At 41.0% G+C, this 21,246-nt stretch overlaps 1 protein-coding gene across 1 annotated transcript in view; it reads right to left on the bottom strand.

The window, feature by feature from the left end:
• Positions 1–21,246, bottom strand: part of SPTLC2 (serine palmitoyltransferase long chain base subunit 2) — a 78,836-nt gene that overhangs the window by 7,359 nt on the left and 50,231 nt on the right. Inside the window, exons 10-11 of the mRNA XM_055805166.1 lie at positions 6,474–6,609; positions 4,424–4,553 (exon numbers count right to left, since the gene is read on the bottom strand). Of these exons, the coding sequence (XP_055661141.1) occupies positions 4,424–4,553; positions 6,474–6,609 (266 nt within the window). The remainder of the gene's footprint in view (positions 1–4,423; positions 4,554–6,473; positions 6,610–21,246) is intronic.

The raw sequence follows: 21,246 nt of genomic DNA, 5'->3' as shown, positions 1-21,246 counted from the left end.
GGTGCATTCAGCATTCCTTCAGAACGCCGCTAATTCAACATTAGTGTTCCATTTTTAATATGTTCTGGGTCAAATGCCTGTCTCTTGAGAATAGCTGGCAGACGGGGGTTAATATCCTTACATGCTTTTCCTTCCTGGATAGATACTTCAAGTTTTTGTTCTTTAAACAATGGCCCCTCATGCTTGTTATATCTGGCAGCAAAAACCTCTCCACTCTAAAACCTGGGGGAACGACAAACCCAGAAGTTGGACCTTGGTAAAAACAAAACAAAACAAAAGCATGGGCACAGATTGCCAGAGCTTTAAGTACAGATCCCATATGGAAACAATTTAAGGTTGAATTTCTGTTGAAAGAGTCTGTTAACTGTTATTCTTGAATGCAGATTTAGGATTTTATTAATTTAAAACAAAAAGGACCATGTGACCAGCAAAGACTACAAAGGAAACGGCACTGGTGAACTCTGACTTCAGGAGAGTGTAATATATTTTTCATCACTGAAAAGAAAGCATCAGCCCACAGGGATGCAGGTTATGAGGGACTTCACTCTGATCCTGAGCCAAATATTTTCAGGCAAGGAAGTTTTATTTACATAAAACTGTTAAAATTGTAACTGAGAACTGCTCCCCATCATGTGGGTTTATTTAATAAGAACAAGGAAGCATTACTAATATCAGCATTTACAAGACAAGCTTCTCTTCCCCTTGCTCCAAACCTGGATAAATTTTGTTGAGGAAAAAATGCCGTAACAGCCCTAGTTAGCGTCCATGCACACACAGATGGGCTACCAAGCTCTATTCTCTGTCACAGACTTGAAGAAGCTCTCTGCCAGTTCTCACCATGCCTATTCATTTCAGTTCTTTTTCCTCCAGGATAATGTTGCCACAGTTCAGCAGAGGGCTCAGATCCGAGGGCTGCCTTAACGATTAGCTGCCTGAAATCAATCCCCTTTCACTGCATCACAAGAAAACACGACACAAAGTCACTGACACAAAGACTTGCTCCTTATTAACTCCTCTTGCCAATGTCCCGGGTTCAGAGCATGCAGCTGTTTTGAACCTTTTGAACCTTAAAGTGGATTACACTAACTTGGAACAAAGCCTCCACATACTGAGCTAAATCAGGAGTCCTTCATTCACTTCAAAATTCACACCTCGTTTTGTCCTGGATTAATTTTCTTAGGCAGCAGAGAAGCCCTAGTCTATTAAACAAGCATTTCCTCAATTCAGAGCATTTAGCACCTACAGAGGTACACTAGAAACGAGTCTTTAGAGTTAAATGCACGACACTTGAAACTTTTTCTGGAAAGCAGAAAGACTTGTAAGTGAATTGACAGGAAAAGAGCTTTTTTAAGCTGAGTAATAAAAGTTACAGATTGGTTTTGGAAGAGAGCAAGTATAGCACTTATATAGAACCTGCAAAAGCAGCTTGTTATGGTAAAGTCGCTGGCTAGTCACTGAGAGCGAAGACCAAGAATCTAACCAACAGCAAGACTGGATGATTACTTAGGTAGTGTCAGCACATCAAATTTGCATGGTTTCAGTTATAGCTCAGTTTGCAGTAATATATTTCAGAGACTTCAGTTTTCTTTCTTTTCCTTCCTCCCACCTCCTTCCCATTCATCCCCTCATGTCCACCTGGCCAGAAGTTACTGCTCCCTCATTTGTGTCAATGCACTCAGTTCTATTACCACGCTCTGAGCCAAGACTGTGACACCACTGATTTCACACGGAGCAAAAGGAAGAGGAGGGCCTTCTCTAGACATGCTCGTTCAGAATTTTTAATTGGTACATAAAAAATGGAATCAGGATAATTATAGGAAGAGTAGCAGGACAAGTAGCTGGGAAGGAACTCCGTAAGCATGCTGTTGGAGTGTCAGGGCAGACTCTCTCAGGTCTTACAAGGCAGAAAACTCAGAAGCAGCAAATACAGCACCACAGATACATGGCAGGGTGTTTAACTGATACAGAATGACGCTAAATATACACACCACCAAACTGCACGCACCGCTGCTGTCACATTAAGAAGGGGAGGGTTCCTCAAACCCTTTATATTTGATACAACTACTCCAGTCTCTGGAGACTTACAACTGCAGCTGAAGATTTTTATCATAAAATGCAAGTTTGTGATGGAATAAGGTTTGATGATTGCCGGTGATAATACACTGACTGCAAGCAAGCTTAAAACAATATACCTATTAGCAGACAGCGTGAGTTAGTCATAGAATAAACATCTTACCCAACAGGCGCCCCTATGGGGGAGAAGACAGGTTCAGCCTGTCGACTGACCCCAGAAGTTATGATGGAGTCTTCCCTAACTTCTCCCCTCATCCGTCCACTTTTTATACTTCATAGTACATTACATTGCATATTCATTTATCATACCCAGGACTGGTTACAAGTTTCTCGCTTCTAGTGCGAATCAGTACGCATCCTCAGCACTGCTGAAGCTCTCTACTAACTACGCATGCTCCTCAAGCAGGGTCTGCCCTCTTTTGAGGGGGCTATTTGAGTTGGAGGTCGCCATCTCCCACTACCGCAATTATCTGTCTTATTTTCAACTAATTTTCTGTTGATGTCAGTGGATTGCAACACTTTATCAGCCTGTCTCCTCTCATAGCCAGAACTTTCTTCACTTGAAGGCTTCTTTCTGTGTAACTTAGATAATGGCGTTCTTTTCACGATCTGTTCTTTGTTTCTCATCCTCCCCAAGGCTGACTCCCTTGATTAGAAGTCCCTTCATTTATAACAACTTTAAAGAGTGGGTCAGCTTGACCTAACTGTGCACAGATGCCCCCCTTCAGATTTATCTTCTTTACATTTAGGCAGAGCTTGAGTGGCTCTAGGCATATACATTGCTGTTACTGACTGGTATCCCGTGCCCAGCAAGGGGTCGTAGTACCTTGGAGGCAGGTAACTTTGGGATGGAGGTGTGTGTTGGTATTACAATGAGATTATATCATCCGAGGAAGGTAATTTTGCCACAGTAGTTGGTTCAGCAGCAGACATCTCAGATTCTTCGTGTGACAACCGCTAAGCAGCTTATCAGCTGCGTGGTACCATCAAGTTCCCATTCCTGCAGGGAGCAGAGCAGAGCCCGGCTGCAGGGTCTCCACTCTGCTCTGCCCTCTGTTACTCCTGTCAGCAGGTGCTGAGATGGCAGGGTGTTCTGCCTAGGGAGCTGTGGTAAAGTAGATTTCGTGCGTGCCAGCCATCCTGAAAGCAATAACTGTATTTTACCCTAGAAAGTTTTCTGTAATACTACGCTTCTGTTAGATCCCAGTTTTCTCTAATTCCCCCCGGCAATGTGATTTTCCCATAGTCACCCATCTCTGCTTGCACCTCTTATATGCTTCCATTTTATGGTTTTGTTGGTTTGTTCATCTGCGCAGGCTTCCCACTACATTTTCTTTCCTGTGAGTCAGGATGAACCATTTTTCATGGTAGGGGGAAAATCAACCAGCTGTCCTGGACACGACCTCTCTTTGGGACTGTATCCTATGGGATTCTTTCAGGCAGCTCTCTGAACAGGACAGAATCTACTCTCCTGAAGTCCAAGGGCATGACTCAACCTAGCTCAGGTTCTGAGTTACAGAACAGCAAAGTGGGGGAAAAAATACAACGGAGAAATTTGACAGAGCCTAAGCCAGCCCAGGTACATTTCTAAGCAGACTATTCAGAAGACTCAAAAATTAATGTTGTTACTACACTAAGATGTACTAAGGACAGTCAGGCTTATTCATATAACCATGTAAGTCACAGACGAACTTCCATCCTTAATTTTTAAGGCAGCATCTCCTAATTGTGATGCAGGCCTCCTTAGCGGGGACCTCCATTCCCGCTGGAACATGCTTAATGCAGGCAGGACTCAAAGGCACTGCAGGTGCCACAGACTTGTTTGGGACAGGCTCATTTAAGATAAAGAGCTCTGAAGCTGTAAACAAGAACTGGAAAAGTAATCTTCGGAACAAAAATTCTCACTAGTAATCACGTGCTGAGGTTTGCACTTGCTTTTGAGAAGAATATAGATGCGTTGGAGGTTCCCAGGCTTCCCCCGCCCCCCAACCTTTTGCATCTAGGGTCAGAAGTAGCAGAATTTTTGCCTTCTAAAAGACTCAGTGGAAGGTAGAGCTTCTTAAGAGAGGGGGGGAAAAAAAGCACTGTCTCAAAGGAATGAGACCGTCTCCCTCGCGTAACTTAAAACAGGAAAAGAAAGTCCCTGGGATTTACTGTAGGCAGCCGTTCCGCATTGTTGAAGCAAGGAAAGAGAGATGGAGTCGTTGCCAGCTCTACCACACAAGGCTTTGAACGTTAGGTTCAACCAGTTTGTGTACCAAACATTGAACCAGTCTACAAAAAAAATAGACAATTGTTTTATCTGTTGACAAAAGGCATGAGCAAAAGGAAGACAAGATGAGACACTTACTGTATCAAGCATCTCTTTGGTATGAGCTGCAGACAAACAGAACCTGGCTCTGGACTCGATGATGGGGGTGGCAGGGAAACCCACAACCACAACACCGATGTTCCGCTTCAGCATCTCACGCCCAAACGCACTGCCAGAGAGACCAAGAAAGACTGTCAGCACGATACTAGTGGCAGCAAAGCAGCAGCAGCATGAAGGTCTCCGCGTGTTAACCATACAGGCATTTGTTTAAAGCAAGCCTGTAAGACCACAGTTTGGAGCTTCCAGTGCTTTCTTTTAGAAGCAGAACACCTGTTCACAAAAGCCTTTTTTAAATTCAGTCCCAAGGTGGTCCTTCTCAAAAGACTTCACTGTATTAAGTTCTAACAAACCTGAAGAATTATGTGGCAGAGGCCGGTCTTTTAGCAGGCTGTACCTAAATGGATTTGTAACCTAAGCCTGGAAATCTTTCCAATAGGAAACGGGGATTTTGGCTCAGAAGTTTGACTATAAAGGAACCCTCCATGCTGCAATCCCCCCAAGCAGATGCTTCTGCAGTTTCAGGATGGTTTGTTTTCACCAATTTAATTCAATTAAAATACACGATGGGGTCACAGAATGTCACACTTTTAAAATGCCTATCATGGGAACCACTGAATTGCCACAAACTGAAAGCATTTAATCCGATACCAGATATTTTTAAGGAAGGTGCAAAAAGCTCATACAATTGTCACACAGTATCTTCAAGAAAACAAATTTTCATGGGGAGTAAAGAAATTAGTGGCTGACACTTATGCAATGAAGCACAAAGATCTAGATCCTTTCCAGGATGGTAGTGCAGCTGCGGGTGTTTCTACAGGCCACAGGCCATGGCTAATCCTTTCTGAGCTGACATTATCTTGAGAATTAGCAAGGATAAGGATGTGTAAAAATAACATCCTTTTATTAGGTTTTAGAGTTTTCTGCCTTTGACTTCTGCTACACCTATGGCTCCTTACAAATAGGTGCATCCTGAAACACTTCATTTTGTATCTATTTAGTATTCTCAAATTATTTTAGAAACAGACTTCAAGAGACAAAGAAAGGATGAAGTAGACCAGATGTAGATCCTAAAGGCCAACTCTCAGAGTTCTGTGTTCTTGCTCGTTTTTAAGTAAGTTACTGGCCCAACTGCTCAGCTAATAAACATTTCCATGAATGTTTTCAGGGAACAGAATTTACTGACTGGTAGAGAAGGTGGGTGGTAGAAACAGTATGTCTCTGTGTGTGTGATGGCGCACACTGCAGACTCTACAGCACCCATGAAGGTTCCAGGCTTTTAAATAAATTTGGTTATACTGAGAAGGGTGGAGGAAGACTATCTGGCTTCATGCAGAGAGTTAGGTGATATTTGTTCCCTCGCAGAAACACAGTGCTTAGCTAGGCTGAAGCCTAACTGAGCTATAATAGCCCTAGAGATGCTTGGTATGGCTTAAAATGAAGCTACGTGCTCCAAATTTGAAAGTGTTGGTTGAGCACTGCACTGAAAAGCAATTATCAAAGCCAAGTTGTTCTATTAGTATTTACAATAACAATATCTGAGCTATTAAGTACAGACCTCTTAAAAAAACGTGGGATTCATCAAAAACAGGTTGTTGTGTCCCATCATGTCTTGCCCCCCTGCTTTTTTTTAAAAATAATTTTCAGAGTTCATCTATGGGAATGTTGGCTGCTTCTGACCCAGAAACTGGTTGAAACATTCCTCCAGTGACTTTTAATGTCAGTTTCCATTCAATTTCAGCTTCTCTTTAGCACATACATACACTTCACAGGTAAACCCCACACCCAACTTTTAAAACATAATGGGTAGTCTTAAAATTGCTTCCCTGAAGTGCTTTTTTGCTGACCCAAGCTAAAAGCCTTGATTTTCTCAAGATCGCTTATGGGAAGCTTCCATGTTTCGTAAGACTCAGTAACGATCATAAAAGCAAAAAATCAAACCAGTCTTTTCTTATACTTAGAAAAGTCTTAATATTCTCGTACTAATCTAGCTTTAAAGAAGATGGATGAGAAGTTATCCTGTTAAACATACCCAATTTTTGCTGGCATGTACAGCATCAGAGGCACGACAGGAGAATCTTCATTTCCGTAGATAATAAAGCCCATCTCTTTCAGTCGTCTCCTGAAGTATCTCGTGTTCTCTGCTAGCTGCTGCACACGAGCTCTCCCTACAAAATAAATTAAGACAAGACTGTGAACGCAACAGTCATAAGTCACACACACAATTGCAATGCAAGACCTCTAGCTAAAGTACAAACTATGAATGTACCGCTTGTGCTTATGAAAGTGTTAAAATTAAATGCAAACTAGAATTCAGAGTTTCTTCTCCCTCATGTAATCAAGATTAATCACCCATTTTCTGACAAGGCTGTAGCTGAATGGACTAAGACAGGCACAACCATCAAGTCCAAGCACTCCCTAGTCTTTCCATATCAGTTTTTTCATGAAGAGGTACCTGGCAAAACAAAGCAGTTACCTGCTTTTAAACAAGATGCAAAATTTCCTCAAAATTCACTGGTAACTGCATCTTGAAGAGTTTGCTTACACTTTGAGTAATTAACAGAAACCTACTGTGTCAGCTGGGGCTGTTCGCCATGTTTTATTCTGCTTGTCAGTATTAATGGAAATTACTACTTTCCTCTTTAGATCCGCTTGCTGAACTGATCATGTGGCTGCTCCCTAACCTTTTTCAGTTAAAATGAGCTGGGTTTAAATTAAACCGATTACTTCTGAAAATCCAACTCACTCTGCCTAAGCAACAGTAGCCAATTTATCACATATCCAGCTGATTCTGTAAGGATTTCCCCCCCTCGCCACATTTGTCAAAATTAGTACACAGGACATCAGACAGCTAGTATAATTCAAATATTCTAGCTATTCAGATACATATGCAACAAGCTATTTATCAGTTCATTAAATTCTAGCCTAGCATAGCGTGCTCTGTTTCTGTACTGCCCAGAAAAAGATCCACATCATCTCACCTAAGCAGACGATAATGTATTTCTGATCTAATGTGTTTAAGAGACGAAGCGTTATGCCACTGATGAGACTATAGTAAGTACATTTAGAATTTCTTGTCTCTGGTCCACTGAGTGTATTTCTGGATAACTGATTATCCAAACACTGCCTTCACCAACGGATGATTCATGTACCGAAGCATTAAATCTACAGCAGTGCAGATCCATGCCTATGCCACATCGTGCAGTCAGCTGCTAGATATTAATCATCTTCCTTTAAAGTTGTAGATAACATAAGGTGATTAACCAAAAGGAACACCAGGTCTCAAAGAAACATTCAAACACCCACATAGCTCTGCTCCAGGCCAGAACAAATGTAATTTTAAGAACCTATATAGTTTTTGTAGCCAAGAGTCTCAGACATTCCACCCACAAGCATGTAATCAAAGGCAAAATCCCATCAAAGGCAAAGCATGAGGAAAAAAGGATGAAACCTGTTAAGTTCGCAAAACTTGGCCTATCATTAGTGGGTAGGAGCTGGTATTTTTTACAGCTCTCCCCGCCATTTAAGACATCTCCATTAACAGCATTATTTCTTAATCTTTTCTCCCCCAGAGTTTCTGCAGAAGCTTAATTCCTCCTCCCCCAAAAGCAGGAAGGTTTCAGTAAAACACAAAGGCATCTTGTGCTTATGGAACTAATTTTTTAACCAACTCGCATCAGATCAGATCCTCTAGTGGAGACTCAGTTTTCCCTTATGTTTTCAGACCAATTATTTGGTTATTTTCAATACCCTAGACTGCAAAGTGAAGCTGAAAAAATAAAAACCCCAACAAAATAAACAGGCCTACTGCAAGATACTATGGATAGCGGGCCAAAAGCCACTACTTGCATCCCTAACATTGAGACAACCGATAAAAACCACAAGTGTCCAGAGCAATCTACATGCAGAAAAAAGCTACTACGGTACCCAGCGAGAAAGCTGCATCCATGTCTCCTACACAGAAATGCACAACTTCTGACAACATTTCAAGTCAGTGACGTACAACCCCATTAAAATACACATGAGACTTCACCACTATGAGAGTAGTACGATAACATACACAGCTGGATACAACTGTTGTGATCAGCCCCTCTCCCATGACCAGGAATGCAGCTTCTCCGATACGTACATTCTCTCCATGGTCCCATAAAGCATGGGGTTCACAGTGCTTCAAGCAGAAGTAACTTCAGCACCTGCATAGTTTTTCCCTCTACACATTCATACCTTTTTCCAAGTTGCTGGGAGTCTTTTGGCATAAAGATTAAAGAGCAACCTTAATTTGTAGTTGGCAACCGCTTCACAGTCTTCCTTAAACTCTTTCCCGCAAAAAGAGTTTATGATTCTAGATTTGTCCTTATAGATTGAAGAGTGCTTTGCGATGTAAACAACTTTCATGAACAAGTCTTTCAGTAATCGCCTTTTACAACAATGGACAGATTTGGAAGATACTTGCCCTCTGTCAGCTTTTGCTTTGCTCCGGAACCATCAGTCAATTTAATGAATTACTACCACTGTAAGAACTTGTCACTATGGCTACAACAATATTACCAAGAACTTGAAAACATATTCAGTGGTGTCTTTTCACTACCCACCATGTGTCATTACCATCTGAAGAGAACTGTGATCATGGTAAAGCAAAGCACCAGAAATCAAACAAGAACCGGGTGCAGGTTCCTTGTCCTCCACTTTCCTTTCTCTCTGCATCCTGTGCAACCACACTCCTCTGCACTTCAACGTATTTAATCTCCTATTCCACTATAAAATCCTGTACTTAAAGAGTGATGCTACATGCTAATTGAATAGGGTTTGCAATATTACGCAACAAGTATACACCCGGTGTTCGGCTCTGTTAACATTTGCCGTTTCAGCCCCACTGGTACACACTAGTGGAGCAGGCTGTTAACCACTACTACAGTTTTACTATGTTTTCTGGGACCACAAAGCCAAACCAAGCGGTGCCTGGGTGACAGTGCTAACCCCACTTGCACCCAAAGAGTGCTGGAGCATTCAGACAGACTTCACAATCCCTTCCCAGCCCAGGCATCTTCTGAAGCTCAGCGCTCGGTCCACATCTGCTCAACTGCAGGGCGAGGAAGGCTGCCAGGACTACAGCAATCCTCCCGCAGCTGGCTTTCTTGGCAGTATGCAGCTTCATTCTTAAGACCACGCAAAAAAGGCCGCTTCAGACACCACCCTGCCAATTGTTCTCGCACAGGAGTTGTGCAACGATTCTGGTAACATACTTTCATCTAGAAAACTGGAATGTGATGACCTTTGGGGAGGGAAGGGAAGGGGGAAGAAAAGGAGGATTACTGGAACAGAGTTCTTCAAAAGGCTAGAAAACTAGACCCCCTTATCAGAGCAACTGATCTGAAGTCCCTTATAGGTCCTGTAAATGGCTTAAACCAGCTACTGACAGACCTACAATGGAATTAGAGGATTAACTAGTAACTTCTCCTTTACTTTTATACCCTTTTGCAAATTTACTGCAGTCATAACAAGATTTCTTTTGCAATTAAGTAAAATGCTTCCTTGTAGCAGCCCGGGCATCCTTTAGTCCAAAGCCTACCATTTATCTGCTGCAGAACGTGCTGCCATTGCATCAGACGTGGAGGTCACACGCCACCTAAAGAGGAGAAACACTCTCCCTTTAGCACCCTCAACTCAGCTATAGCTGCGCGGACTCAGCAGAGAAATTAAAAAGAACAGAGAGAAGAAATGCAACAATCACCTCTGCTTGGATAGCGAAAATGGGCTGAATATTTATCACTGACTGTATTTACAGTTAGAGAAGAGGAATGTGCTTTTACTTCACATAACTTTATACCAGTTTGAGATAACAGGCAGTCACTCTAAAGTGGCATTGCTTATTTTCATATTGACATCTGTTTTACTGTACACCTTAAATGCAGAATACGTGGTGCAGAGCTGCAGCCCTCCTACCCCAGGTGCCAAGCGTGAACTCCCAGCTCAGCATCAGCTTTGCTGAGGAAATCACTCAGAGCTCCTCAAACCTTTGCTCTAAGGCATTGCCCATAACATCACGGTTGTTCTCTACGTCGCCAAGAATGCTAGATATATGCTTTTGCATTTATAAACACTAAGCAACTCAGCTGTAGACTTAAGAGAACAGACAAGTCAGGCTTTAGAGTTTCTGCAGCAGAAGGGTATCAGCTGAACCGATACATTAAGTAATGCCTGATTGTCATATTTTTACCATTCGTCCAATACTTAGCACATACCTTCCAAGATGAACAGCAAACTTCTGCCCACTTTTAAACAAGCCTTAAAAGATGGTGCTTCTAGATTTGTGCTGAGGGAGAGAATGTCTCTTTTCTCACAGTTTACCAAATGGCAGCTTGAGTCTTACAAATACATAAGGCAAGCAATATTCTTAGAAAAAAATGCAGCTAGCATCTCCCTGAAAAAAAACTAAAATATTCCAACACCCTAGAGAAAACGTTCCATTATGAATCTAAAAGCATAAGATGCATACTGCTCACAACCCTAGTGGAGAGTAAATTAGTATCTCTGCCAGGACAGATACCCACAGATTAAAAGTATGGTACTTCATCACCTGTGAAGGCCTCTGCTTTAGAGGTTGTATGCCTCAGAAAAATAGAAATTACAGCAAAAACATTATCTAGGAAATACTTAAGCAATTTTCTTCTCAAAGCAAAAACTGAGTTGATACTTACCGTAGTTACTTGCAGGATAAAAAGGGGGCTGCACATTTTACCACACCAAAGCTAAACTCCTCTTGCAATGGGCTTATCGATGAATGTGACATTCAAGTGACAGAGAAACTCACCTGTATATAGCCTCGCTGCTCTTTTTACCACAGAAGTTCATGTGAAACTAACAGTCCAAATACTGCAAGGATTCTCAGACAGCCCTTATTTGCAAAAGGCAGTTTAATAAATAAAGAGCAATTGCTCAGCAATTAAGACCACGATGAACTCAGTCTTGGGGGGGGTGGGGGGGAAGCCGGGGGGAACCCCGGTCATTTCTTGCAGTTAAGAAGTTTCTCTGCCACAAAGATGTAATATTTGTAATATTCCTGTCATCTATTAAGGTTGATGAATAGACTACTAGAGATGGTGCTGAACTCAAAAGAATACTTAGTTCAACCAGGATGTATTGGTTTTTCCCCCCTCTTGTGATCTCCAGGCAGTAATTGGAGAGCAATCACAAATCTGTCCTTCTAAACAATGCAACACTTCATCAGCAAGGCTTCTTGAGAAATACAAGGCATGTTGAATTGTACACAAACAGACTACTGACTGACACTGAACTCTGGAGGGGTAAACCAACTTCAGATGCACAAAAAAAACACAAGCAGGATTTTATCTGCTTGTCACACTAGGAATCACTGTCACCTGGATCTAGAACAAAGATACTTGACGTAACACAAAAGAAAGCTATAAGAATTAATTAAAAATGTAAACACATAAAGACTTCAAAGAAACACAGCAGGGCACATCTTTAAAACTGACTCCTAAGCAGTGAAACTGTTGACTGTATGCACAAGCTGTAGTACAGCTCGTTGGTCAACAAATACCAGTTCACATTAGATAGCTATGATGAGGTTATACAGTCTTTCATTAACTAATCTTGTAGCTGTCTGACACAGAATTTTAATCTTGCTATTTTAATTTAACCTATTTTTTTTGTTGCCAACACAGTGAAGCTAGACAGAGCAATTTCATGCCTTTATCTCACATACCAGCTGAAGGCTAGCATCTTTAGTTTTAATGTTTAAATGAAAAATTTAAGAACCCAACCTCTTCAAAAGAATAGATTGCTATTCAGTACATGCAGAATTGCTCCACTTGTGATACATATTTATTGCCCCAATTACTCAGTTTCTTAGTAACAGCTCACACTGTAACATAATGAAATGCCCTCAGTTCCAGTTTTCATTATGCAGACAATGAAATTAAAACATTTACTAGTAGAGATTTATAAGAAACCTGTGAGAATTTAGAAAGATGTACTCCGATAGTCACACACTGCCTCTGATAAGGCTCACTGTGTATCTAACAAGAAGCAGCTTTTGCTAAGAAGATTGGCTGGAACATATTAAAGACATCTTTTAAAATCACCACAAGAAGAAAAGAAGATTCAGGCAAGTTAATTTTAGTATCAGATCCGTAAGGCACCTTTGAGATGAAAACACTCCATTATTTCTTCACACAAGAGTTACTTTCAGTCTCTAACGTAATTAGTCTCGCACTGTTTTGCAAACCTGTCCCAAGTTACAATCTTTTGCCAGTGCAGAGGTGCTGGAGGTGAGAAGCACTGTATCACCCGCTGACAGATGTGCCATCCTTAAATTTGTGGCAGAATCATTTCTCTTGGTAGAGCTTATTTCAGTCAAGGAAGGAATTTATCTGGCAATAAGTTTACTCTGACAAATACCACCATTTCACTGATGGCAGCATGACGTCAGCAGGAATGCTTTACTAGAAGGGCTACCAATTTTGAGGGACTGCTTACCTGGGCAGGTTCCTTGTCCTCTCCTCTTCTGACAGCCACAATCTAGGGAGTCTAATATTCCCTCCCTTGTACAAATGCTTTCCCAAGATTAAACAAGTTAATTTTTTGGTCTTTCTTTGAAGGGGGGAAAAAAAAAAAAGCAAACTGAAAGAAGGTACGTGGTCAGCTAAATACTCGTGCAAATTATGGTAGCTCTCTGTGTGTTTATACATGCACGTGTATGTGTGAAAGGACATCAAAGCAACAGATCTCAATCTACTTTTTCAGGAAACAGTGCTGAAAGGCATTTTATAAATCTGAGCAGTAATGTTTACTACTAGTTACTTAAGTAACAACCAAGCCTCCATATTCTTCTGTGGAATAAAAAGACCTTGTGGAAAGGGTATGTTCTGTAGCATCCACCATTGTTGCCAAACGACGTGACCAACCTACAACTCAATTTTATGGAAATCCCTGACCACGCAAGTTTACCAAGATTTTTACCAGACACGTATGCAATTACAAGCCAACCATCACTAAAAACAGGAAAAAAAAAGACAAAGAAATCACAATCCATTATGAAGGCACAGAGAACAAACTGATGCCGTCGTGTCCTGCTCCCCAAACAGAAGATAAGGTGGCTAAATACATCCTACACAGAAAACATATGGACCAGACTGCAACGTTTCATGGTGGCTTTTCTGAAAGCACCAGCATCAGTGGCGGTGAAGATACAGCACCATTTCATTGGCACGGATAGAGCTTTTTCTCCATATACCTTGCTATCAATGGGCCGAAGAGAAGAAAACAAGTGGTAATTTCTACTTCAAAAAGCCTGTATTTTCAGACATTTGGAAGTGTTTAAATCAAAGTAAACTGGTGATGAAAACTTGGTTACATATATCATTCTCTAGAAGTTTGTTTCTTCAAGTCAGAGTGATGCTATAATATATTCAAGCTTGTAAATTTTTCCACATTAAAACTCTGTTGTTTTTGCAAAGGCTTATACTTCCACTCTGTTTATTATTCCTACTTTTCTGTCTTTTGGTTGGCTGTTTCAGTGGAAGACATAATTCAGCATACTCTGTTTTGGAAACAAGCATTTTTCAAATCTCAACCAGGAATTCAGTATTCTTCTGCTGATTTAACAGATTCTCCACTAAGCTTTCAGAAGCTAAGTTGCCTCCCAAGGGCTTATGAAGAGCTTTTGCAATGTTAACATAATAAGTCCAGTTGTTTTCTGGACACTATACTTGTAAATACCCTCATCATTAAAAAAACACAACAACCAATTCCTTTTTTGGAGAAGGCATAAAACCACTACTACTCTTTTACTGCCATGAACATGCTTTTCATATAAAATATAGAAATTTCCTCTCTTTAAGGCTTCTCCTGAAAAGCACAAGTCAAGCATGATTTCTAACAACGTTTGCACAATGAAAAAAAACCCCAGCAAAAAGTTTTCAGATTTCCTAAGTAGCAGGAAGGACAAGAATGACTTAAGAATATTTGACTGGAAGCAAAGGTCAGATTCAAAACAAAGTAGTATCTGTTTGAGGGCTATAGTAAGTACACTGAAAACTACAGAAAGTAGAGAGAGAGATAGATTTTAAACTAAAACACATTGGAACACTAAACAAAATCCCAGTTCAACATTGATTAAATGCCAACAGTTTTACCTTTTAAGGAAAAGTTGCACTAGGAGAAACAGGGAGAGCATGATGTTGTTAAAAATGCTGTAACAGGCGTTTTAAGGACCTGGGATAGTAATATCTGCCAGAGTTGATTTTAAGAGGCTTCTAGCATCATCTGTCAGAAAGAACACTCATAACATGAACTCACATCCCAGGGTAGAAAGGGGGATTGAGACAGATTAACATGCACTATCCTGCCAAAGGCAGCACTCACCTACACAATAATGAAAAGGTCACCTCCTACAGCAACCTATTCTTTCAGCCTCTAAAAAAGAAAAAAAGTGATTTACAACAGCTCAAAGAGGGAAATTTAAAGTAAAGTTTTCACTGGTTTATCCTGAGTGATCATATTATAAAAGCTAATAAGGAAAATTTTATCACGCATTACATACGGAACTCTTATCTTTCAGAATACTTTTCCTATCTTGTTGTTTAAGAGCCAGGGACAAGGTGGCTCCACACATACCAATCTACTTCCTCTAAGCTTGCACGTGTGAGTACTGCATCGCTGCCAATACTTGCAGTAAGAGTTTTACATCCTTCCCTTCAGATGCCGTCTGCAGATTTTCACTGCAGGTCTTCAGAAAAGTATTATACACAATTATACTATGTAACCTGAGATTGCATAGAGGCATATTAAAATGTAAGGGTCAGGATAATATATTCCCCCAGTTTTACATTATAAAGCACCAGCTCACACTGGCAAACGCCAAGAGAACCTGCCAAAACAAGGATAAACTTAAAAAAGTAATTAGAATAATTTAAGTCAGTGCTGTTACATTACCATGTAATAGTCAAACTCTAGTATTTGCCAAAGCAGTCAGAAGACAGAAATGGCTCGTTGGGTTTTTCTGCAGTGCTGCTGGGGGGGGGGGGGGCGGATCCAGGTTTTAAAGAAGCTTGGAAATGGGAAGAGTCATTAATGAGGAGAGTGTTCAGGCTTTACGGCTGCTCCGGGGTCACTAGATAGACCGAGCATCTTCCACTAGAGGCCACTGCTGCACAGCGGGAGCCTGCAGCTGCCCTCTGCGGTACCCGCGCCTGGCTGCGCACTCCCCCATCCGCACCCGCGACCTGCTGTCGGGATGCGCTCACCCCTGAAAAAGCCTATACCACATCGTGGCAAAGCCACGCTTAAATCATGGAGATGCTAAGGAACCGCTAACTGGACAGCTGAATCCAGTTATTTATTCTTGTGACACACTTGCGTGCCTCCCAAGTTTGCTGCTCGGGAAATAAACTACAAATAACATGGGAGGAGAAGCCCAGTTTAAGAGCCAGCTCACTTGAAAGCGTGAACGAGGAAATCAAAAGACCGCTGAGAGCTCATGTTCGTTGGCCATATGGCAGCAGCATTAGCAACGATTTATTTTAGAAGTGGTGAAGGGCTTGGCTTGTGACCATTCAGAGTTAACTCCACGCCTATGGCTTTTTAACAAGACTCTACGCAGAGGGATTTGCCCGGATCACATAGGTACCGAGTATGGAGCCACTGCAGAGGTGATGGTAAAAATCCCCAGTGCTTTAGAGGAGAGGGGAAAACAGTTAAACTTGATTTTAAAAATTGGCAATGGTAAAGTCAAGGAGATTCTGAAATGGAAAAAGGAGAAAAAAATTACGGCTGATGTTCTTGGCATTGAAAGGTCTCCGAGAAACAAAATTATATGCTAATATTAAGTATCTGTCATTGCATTTGCTATCAAGCTAAACAGTTCCAGTGGAGTCTAAAGGCATGCCAAAAACCAGCTGGGGGTATGTATTGTGTACTCCTTTAGTTTATACATACTGGTAGAGATTGAGGCCTTTGGCATATTCCAAAACCCAGGAGTATTTTTATATTTGCACTTTCTGATTTTGTTTGCAACTCCCAGCTGCATTTAGAGAACTCCAAGGCAGCAACATGAACTTCATCACAAAGAGATGCCGCTCTTACCATGAAGAGATTGTGTCTCTTCATATGACTAGAAAGATATGATCTGTTGAAGAACTACTATTTAAAGAGGTTTTAGAAGAGCTTTGGTCAAGTATGTAATCAGAGTGTCACAGAACAGTTTGGGTTGGAAGAGGCCTTTAAAGGTCAGCTAATCCAGCCCCCCTGGCATGAGCAGGGACATCTTCAACTGGATCAGGTTGCTCAGAGCCCCGTCCAGCCTGACCTTGGATGTGGCCAGGGATGGGGCATCTGCCACCTTCTCTGGGCAACCTGTGCCAGCGTTCCACCACCCTCACTGTAAAAAATGACTTCCTTATACCTAGTTTAAGTCTACTCTCCTTCAGTTTAAAACCATCCCCCCTCGTCCTATCGCAACAGGCCCTACCACAAAGTTTGTCCCCATCTTTCTTATAAGCCCCCTCTCAGTACTGAAAGCCCACAATGGAGGCACTTTCCCAGAAGATCTTACTAACTGTTCAAAATAACACACGCTCCACAGTTTATTATTCTATCAATAGAAACTCTGTGTGGGTGACCACAGAAGGACCTGACTGATCAGGCTGCACATACACTTCCAACACCACAGTGCTGGCTCAAAACCTTGTTGTAGCCAACAAACTAGCACCTGTATTAACAGGGGATGTCTGAATTCGTCATCCTACACTGATCTGTGTATCATTGCAACTGTAAGTTCTCTAGAGCAGTCACAATCTCTGTACAGCAGTGAGCACAACAGCCTTAGCTGGTGTCAAAGGTTTCCTGTGATATGCTAACACAAAGATGTTACAAAATGACATGGTAACAAAATCAGCTAAAACGGCCGCTCATCCGCGCACAGCCATGACAGTATGATAATTATTTGATTAGTCATCTTTTATCTCAAGCAGCAGGATTCATTATGGGAGCAGAGAGACTTTGAAATGAGATACGTGTGTAAAGGAGACCAGCATGAACAAACACTTTAAGGACTTAGTAAAAGCAGTATTAAACCCAATTGATTTATACCGAGCCAATGTTTATCAAGCTACAGGAGACAGCTTCTCACAGCCAAAATGCCTTTCATAAGATCCTGAAAACTCAAGATTTAAAGAGACAGAGATTAAACCAATACAATGCTACTGACACCACAGCCACAGAAAAAAGAAAGATGGGTTGGTTAAGGGACCACCCTGCCTCAACTCTGGCCAATGTTGGCTCCTAAAACGAGAGTAAACCCAACGTTTAGTAATAGTTGCAAATACATAAAACAAGTAAATTCCATTAGAGCTGTTTATAAATGTGAAAACTTAGAAATTATTAATCGTTAGTCATTAAAGTAAGATCAAAAATGTCATTTTGCCTATGCTCAGTGCCATTTTTGTACGAATGAACAAGTTGGAAGAGGTATCCTGACCTCAGGGTCAGCGAGGGCAGGCTGCCCAGAGCTGTGTCCACAGACGGAGACTCCACCACCTCTACGGGCAGCCTGTTCCAACATCTGACCACCTGCACAGTTTCAGTTTTCAAAAGCTCCTTCCCTCTTTGATAAACCCCCAAATTATCAAAAATTATCATTTACTAGATGCAGAAAATAGCTAAAATTATCCCCATTAATTCAGTTCTACCTCATACTTTTAGGTGCCTCCCACAAGAGGACGAAACCTCATGTCTATCAGTTTGAGACACTAACAACCACCACCACTCTGCTACCTTTGCTCATCAACATGCTGCAATTAATAAATATGAGGCATCTGGGCTAAATGGCTTGAAGCTGCTGAGGTATTCTGCTTGCAAAAGGGGAAAGCCCAGGCTGCCAAACCCCAGAATAACACACATCCGCTTCTTATGTACCCTGGCAGCCAAAGAGTGAGTCAAACTTGCCAGGGCACTTTGCTCATTATACATAAAATGTTTGATTGAATTTTCTGAATTTTAGGAACAACTCAACATGGCTTCAGAGTTATTTTAACCTGTGGCCAAGCCCCACATGAATGTCCAAACTGCCTAGCCACAGAAATAACAAGCATAGCAAAGCCAGGTTCAAAGTGTTTCCTCTTCACATCTAAATCTAAGATAAATGTTATTCATGCCACACTGTGCAAATATAACTGCAAGGACTCCAGCTCTAAAAATAGAAGTGGTAGGAAAGTAAGAACCAGTAATGAGTGGTATTCCTGCTACCTCTGTCCAAGTAAGACTAAAACTTTGCAGAGTTATTGATGACACTCCCCTCTGCAGCAATTAGCCTCACAAAAGGTAACGAAAGAACTCAGCAAGAATAAGCTTCATCATAGTGTTGCTGTGATTATTTTTTTTTAACAGCGAAAAAACCCAACAAATTGAGGAAATTTCTAAAGCAAAAGCAGTAATGTGTGGCAAAAGAATTTTGAATCGTGTTCCAAAATAAAAGAAAATCTGGAAGCAGAGACCAGGCATTCTCAACAAATCAGACACTTTTTAAGTAAATCACCTTCAGTATGTTCTACTCACAAACATTTAAACTTGCCTTAAGGTGGAGTTATAATTTAGGTATAATGAGAACCAAAACTACCTCTCCCCTCCCAAGACTCTTGCGGATGTTTCTGTTTAACAATCATTGTTGCCTCAGATGTGTGTGTTTTGGTTTTTTTTGTCAGAGCACAGAATGTATCATATAATTAGGCAGGTTAGAAAAAGTAATAATACTTCAGCTGGGACAGCATGAAAAAGAACCAGTTGCCAGGAGGACCAATTAGCTAGCAAACTACTAACACCACTCTGAACTTTTACTTATAGGATGCAAACTGACTACTTACGGCAAGTTTTCAGAAAAGGAACGTACCTCCCTGAAGCTACAGCAGCCAAGTTTAAGTACAACCACTCCCTGAGAAAACCCCTTTAATCATCTGCACTGTTCTTACTGCTAGGCAAGAACTACAGTAACAGTCTATGGGTAGTAAAGTACAACAAATCGCACCAGTTACACCTGAAATACTCAAGATTTCTATCAGCACTTTTTCAAGCTCTCCCTAAACAGATTAATGCAATTTAATTTGCAGCAACAACTGGCTCCTGAAAAATCCCATGAACTATCTTACCTTCTGAAATTTTCCTTTAGAGGTACATCTATCAGACATAAAGAGAAACTAAAGCTATGTGACCAATGACAAGGAAAGTATGTAATTTCCATAAACAATATATATTTTTCTTATTTTCTACCAATCTGGACATGAAGCCTTCAAGTCATCCACTGCTACCAAAAAGCTGCAGCCTTGCCAGGGCCATGTAATTTATCACAACCAGATGGTGTGCTGTCAATAAAGGAGGGGCTGCTATCATTCCAGGGCAGAATAATTACCTTCTCTTTGAACCAAGGACAATGTTTTCAATAAAAACCCAAAGCTGTTTAATGCAACTTCCAGTCTGTCAGACTCCCACTGTGCAGCTCCAGGATTCATTAGACTCACAGAAGTGAAGGAGAGCATTTGTTAAAAACATAGCACAAGTCTCTCATTGATGATATACAGTTTAAAAAGAAGAAGAGGCATTTTGGATCTTCTGCATAGACTTTTTCCATCACAAGTTTTACAGGGAAAGTAGCTGTACTGCTTTAAAACACAACCTACTTCCTAGGCTTTTTAAGCAAACTATGGTAGATCTTCAATGCTCTGGTACGCCCCTCTTCTGGCTCTGCATTTCTGCATCTCAGAAGGAGGAGCAGCAACATTGCTTCTGGGAAAAAGACTAATAGGTAAGGGTTGTGAAGCACAGACAATTAGAGGTTAGCTAGAAAATGAAGCTAACTAAAAACTGAAAGCTGTCTCTTCCAGACCAAAACACCACTAGGCTGACATTCTTCTGACATCTGGAAATACATCCCAATTATACTGGAGTAATTCAGAGAACTGGACCTTGCAGTGTAATTAAACAAGTTACAGTACAACCAAATAGCACCTTCATTTTGAGCAACGCAAGAGACTGGATGAATTTCACCACATACTAAATTTCCCCTAGAGCTTCAAACTCTGCCACATAAAAAGCAGTAATTATTTGAACATTCAAAGCATTTATTGAGCCTGTTTCCAAGCCAAATTTTGACTTTTCAGCTTCCCCTTCTGTCAACAGTACATATTTGATGAAGCGGTTAAGAAATACATCCTCTTTTTACAACAGCAGAACATTTTGTTCATCCTGAAAAGCTAGAATAACTATCAAGCCGGGGAAATTAAAAGGTGAGCTGCAAGCCCAAGTGTGAGCACTTCCAGGAATTACTAGAACAGAACAGAATGGAAATGTTCATGTAGTTTTAGTTCCAGGATGGTAACAAATGTTATTAAAAGTTGGCTTAGCTCACTTTACTTTTGACTGACCCTCTAACTAAGATCAAATCGTTCTTTTCTTCATGCAGCAGTTGCCTAAAGGATGCTACTCAGATTCTATTACATTTTGTATGTAATTTACAGCCTTAGAAGAAAAAGACATTCAGGCAAAGTATGATGAAAGAGAAAAAAAAAATCCTACAACAATTGAATAGCATTTAAGATTTTGCACAAATCTCAACTGATGCACATTTCTGCTCATCGCCTCCAGGAGCTGCAGCCAGTAGCTGATGGCTTACCACCCAGAAGACCACAACTAATACAGAAAGCATAAAAGATAAAGCACTAGATCTCTCAGTCCTTGTAAGAAGCACAGTTACATACATGAACAAAAAGCTTCACAGAGAAAGAATAAGTTGTCTC

Source organism: Falco peregrinus, chromosome 1 (assembly GCF_023634155.1).
Source record: "Falco peregrinus isolate bFalPer1 chromosome 1, bFalPer1.pri, whole genome shotgun sequence".
Taxonomy (NCBI): domain Eukaryota; kingdom Metazoa; phylum Chordata; class Aves; order Falconiformes; family Falconidae; genus Falco; species Falco peregrinus.
Note: the sequence above shows the minus strand (reverse complement) of the source record. Positions and strands in the feature narration are given on the sequence as shown.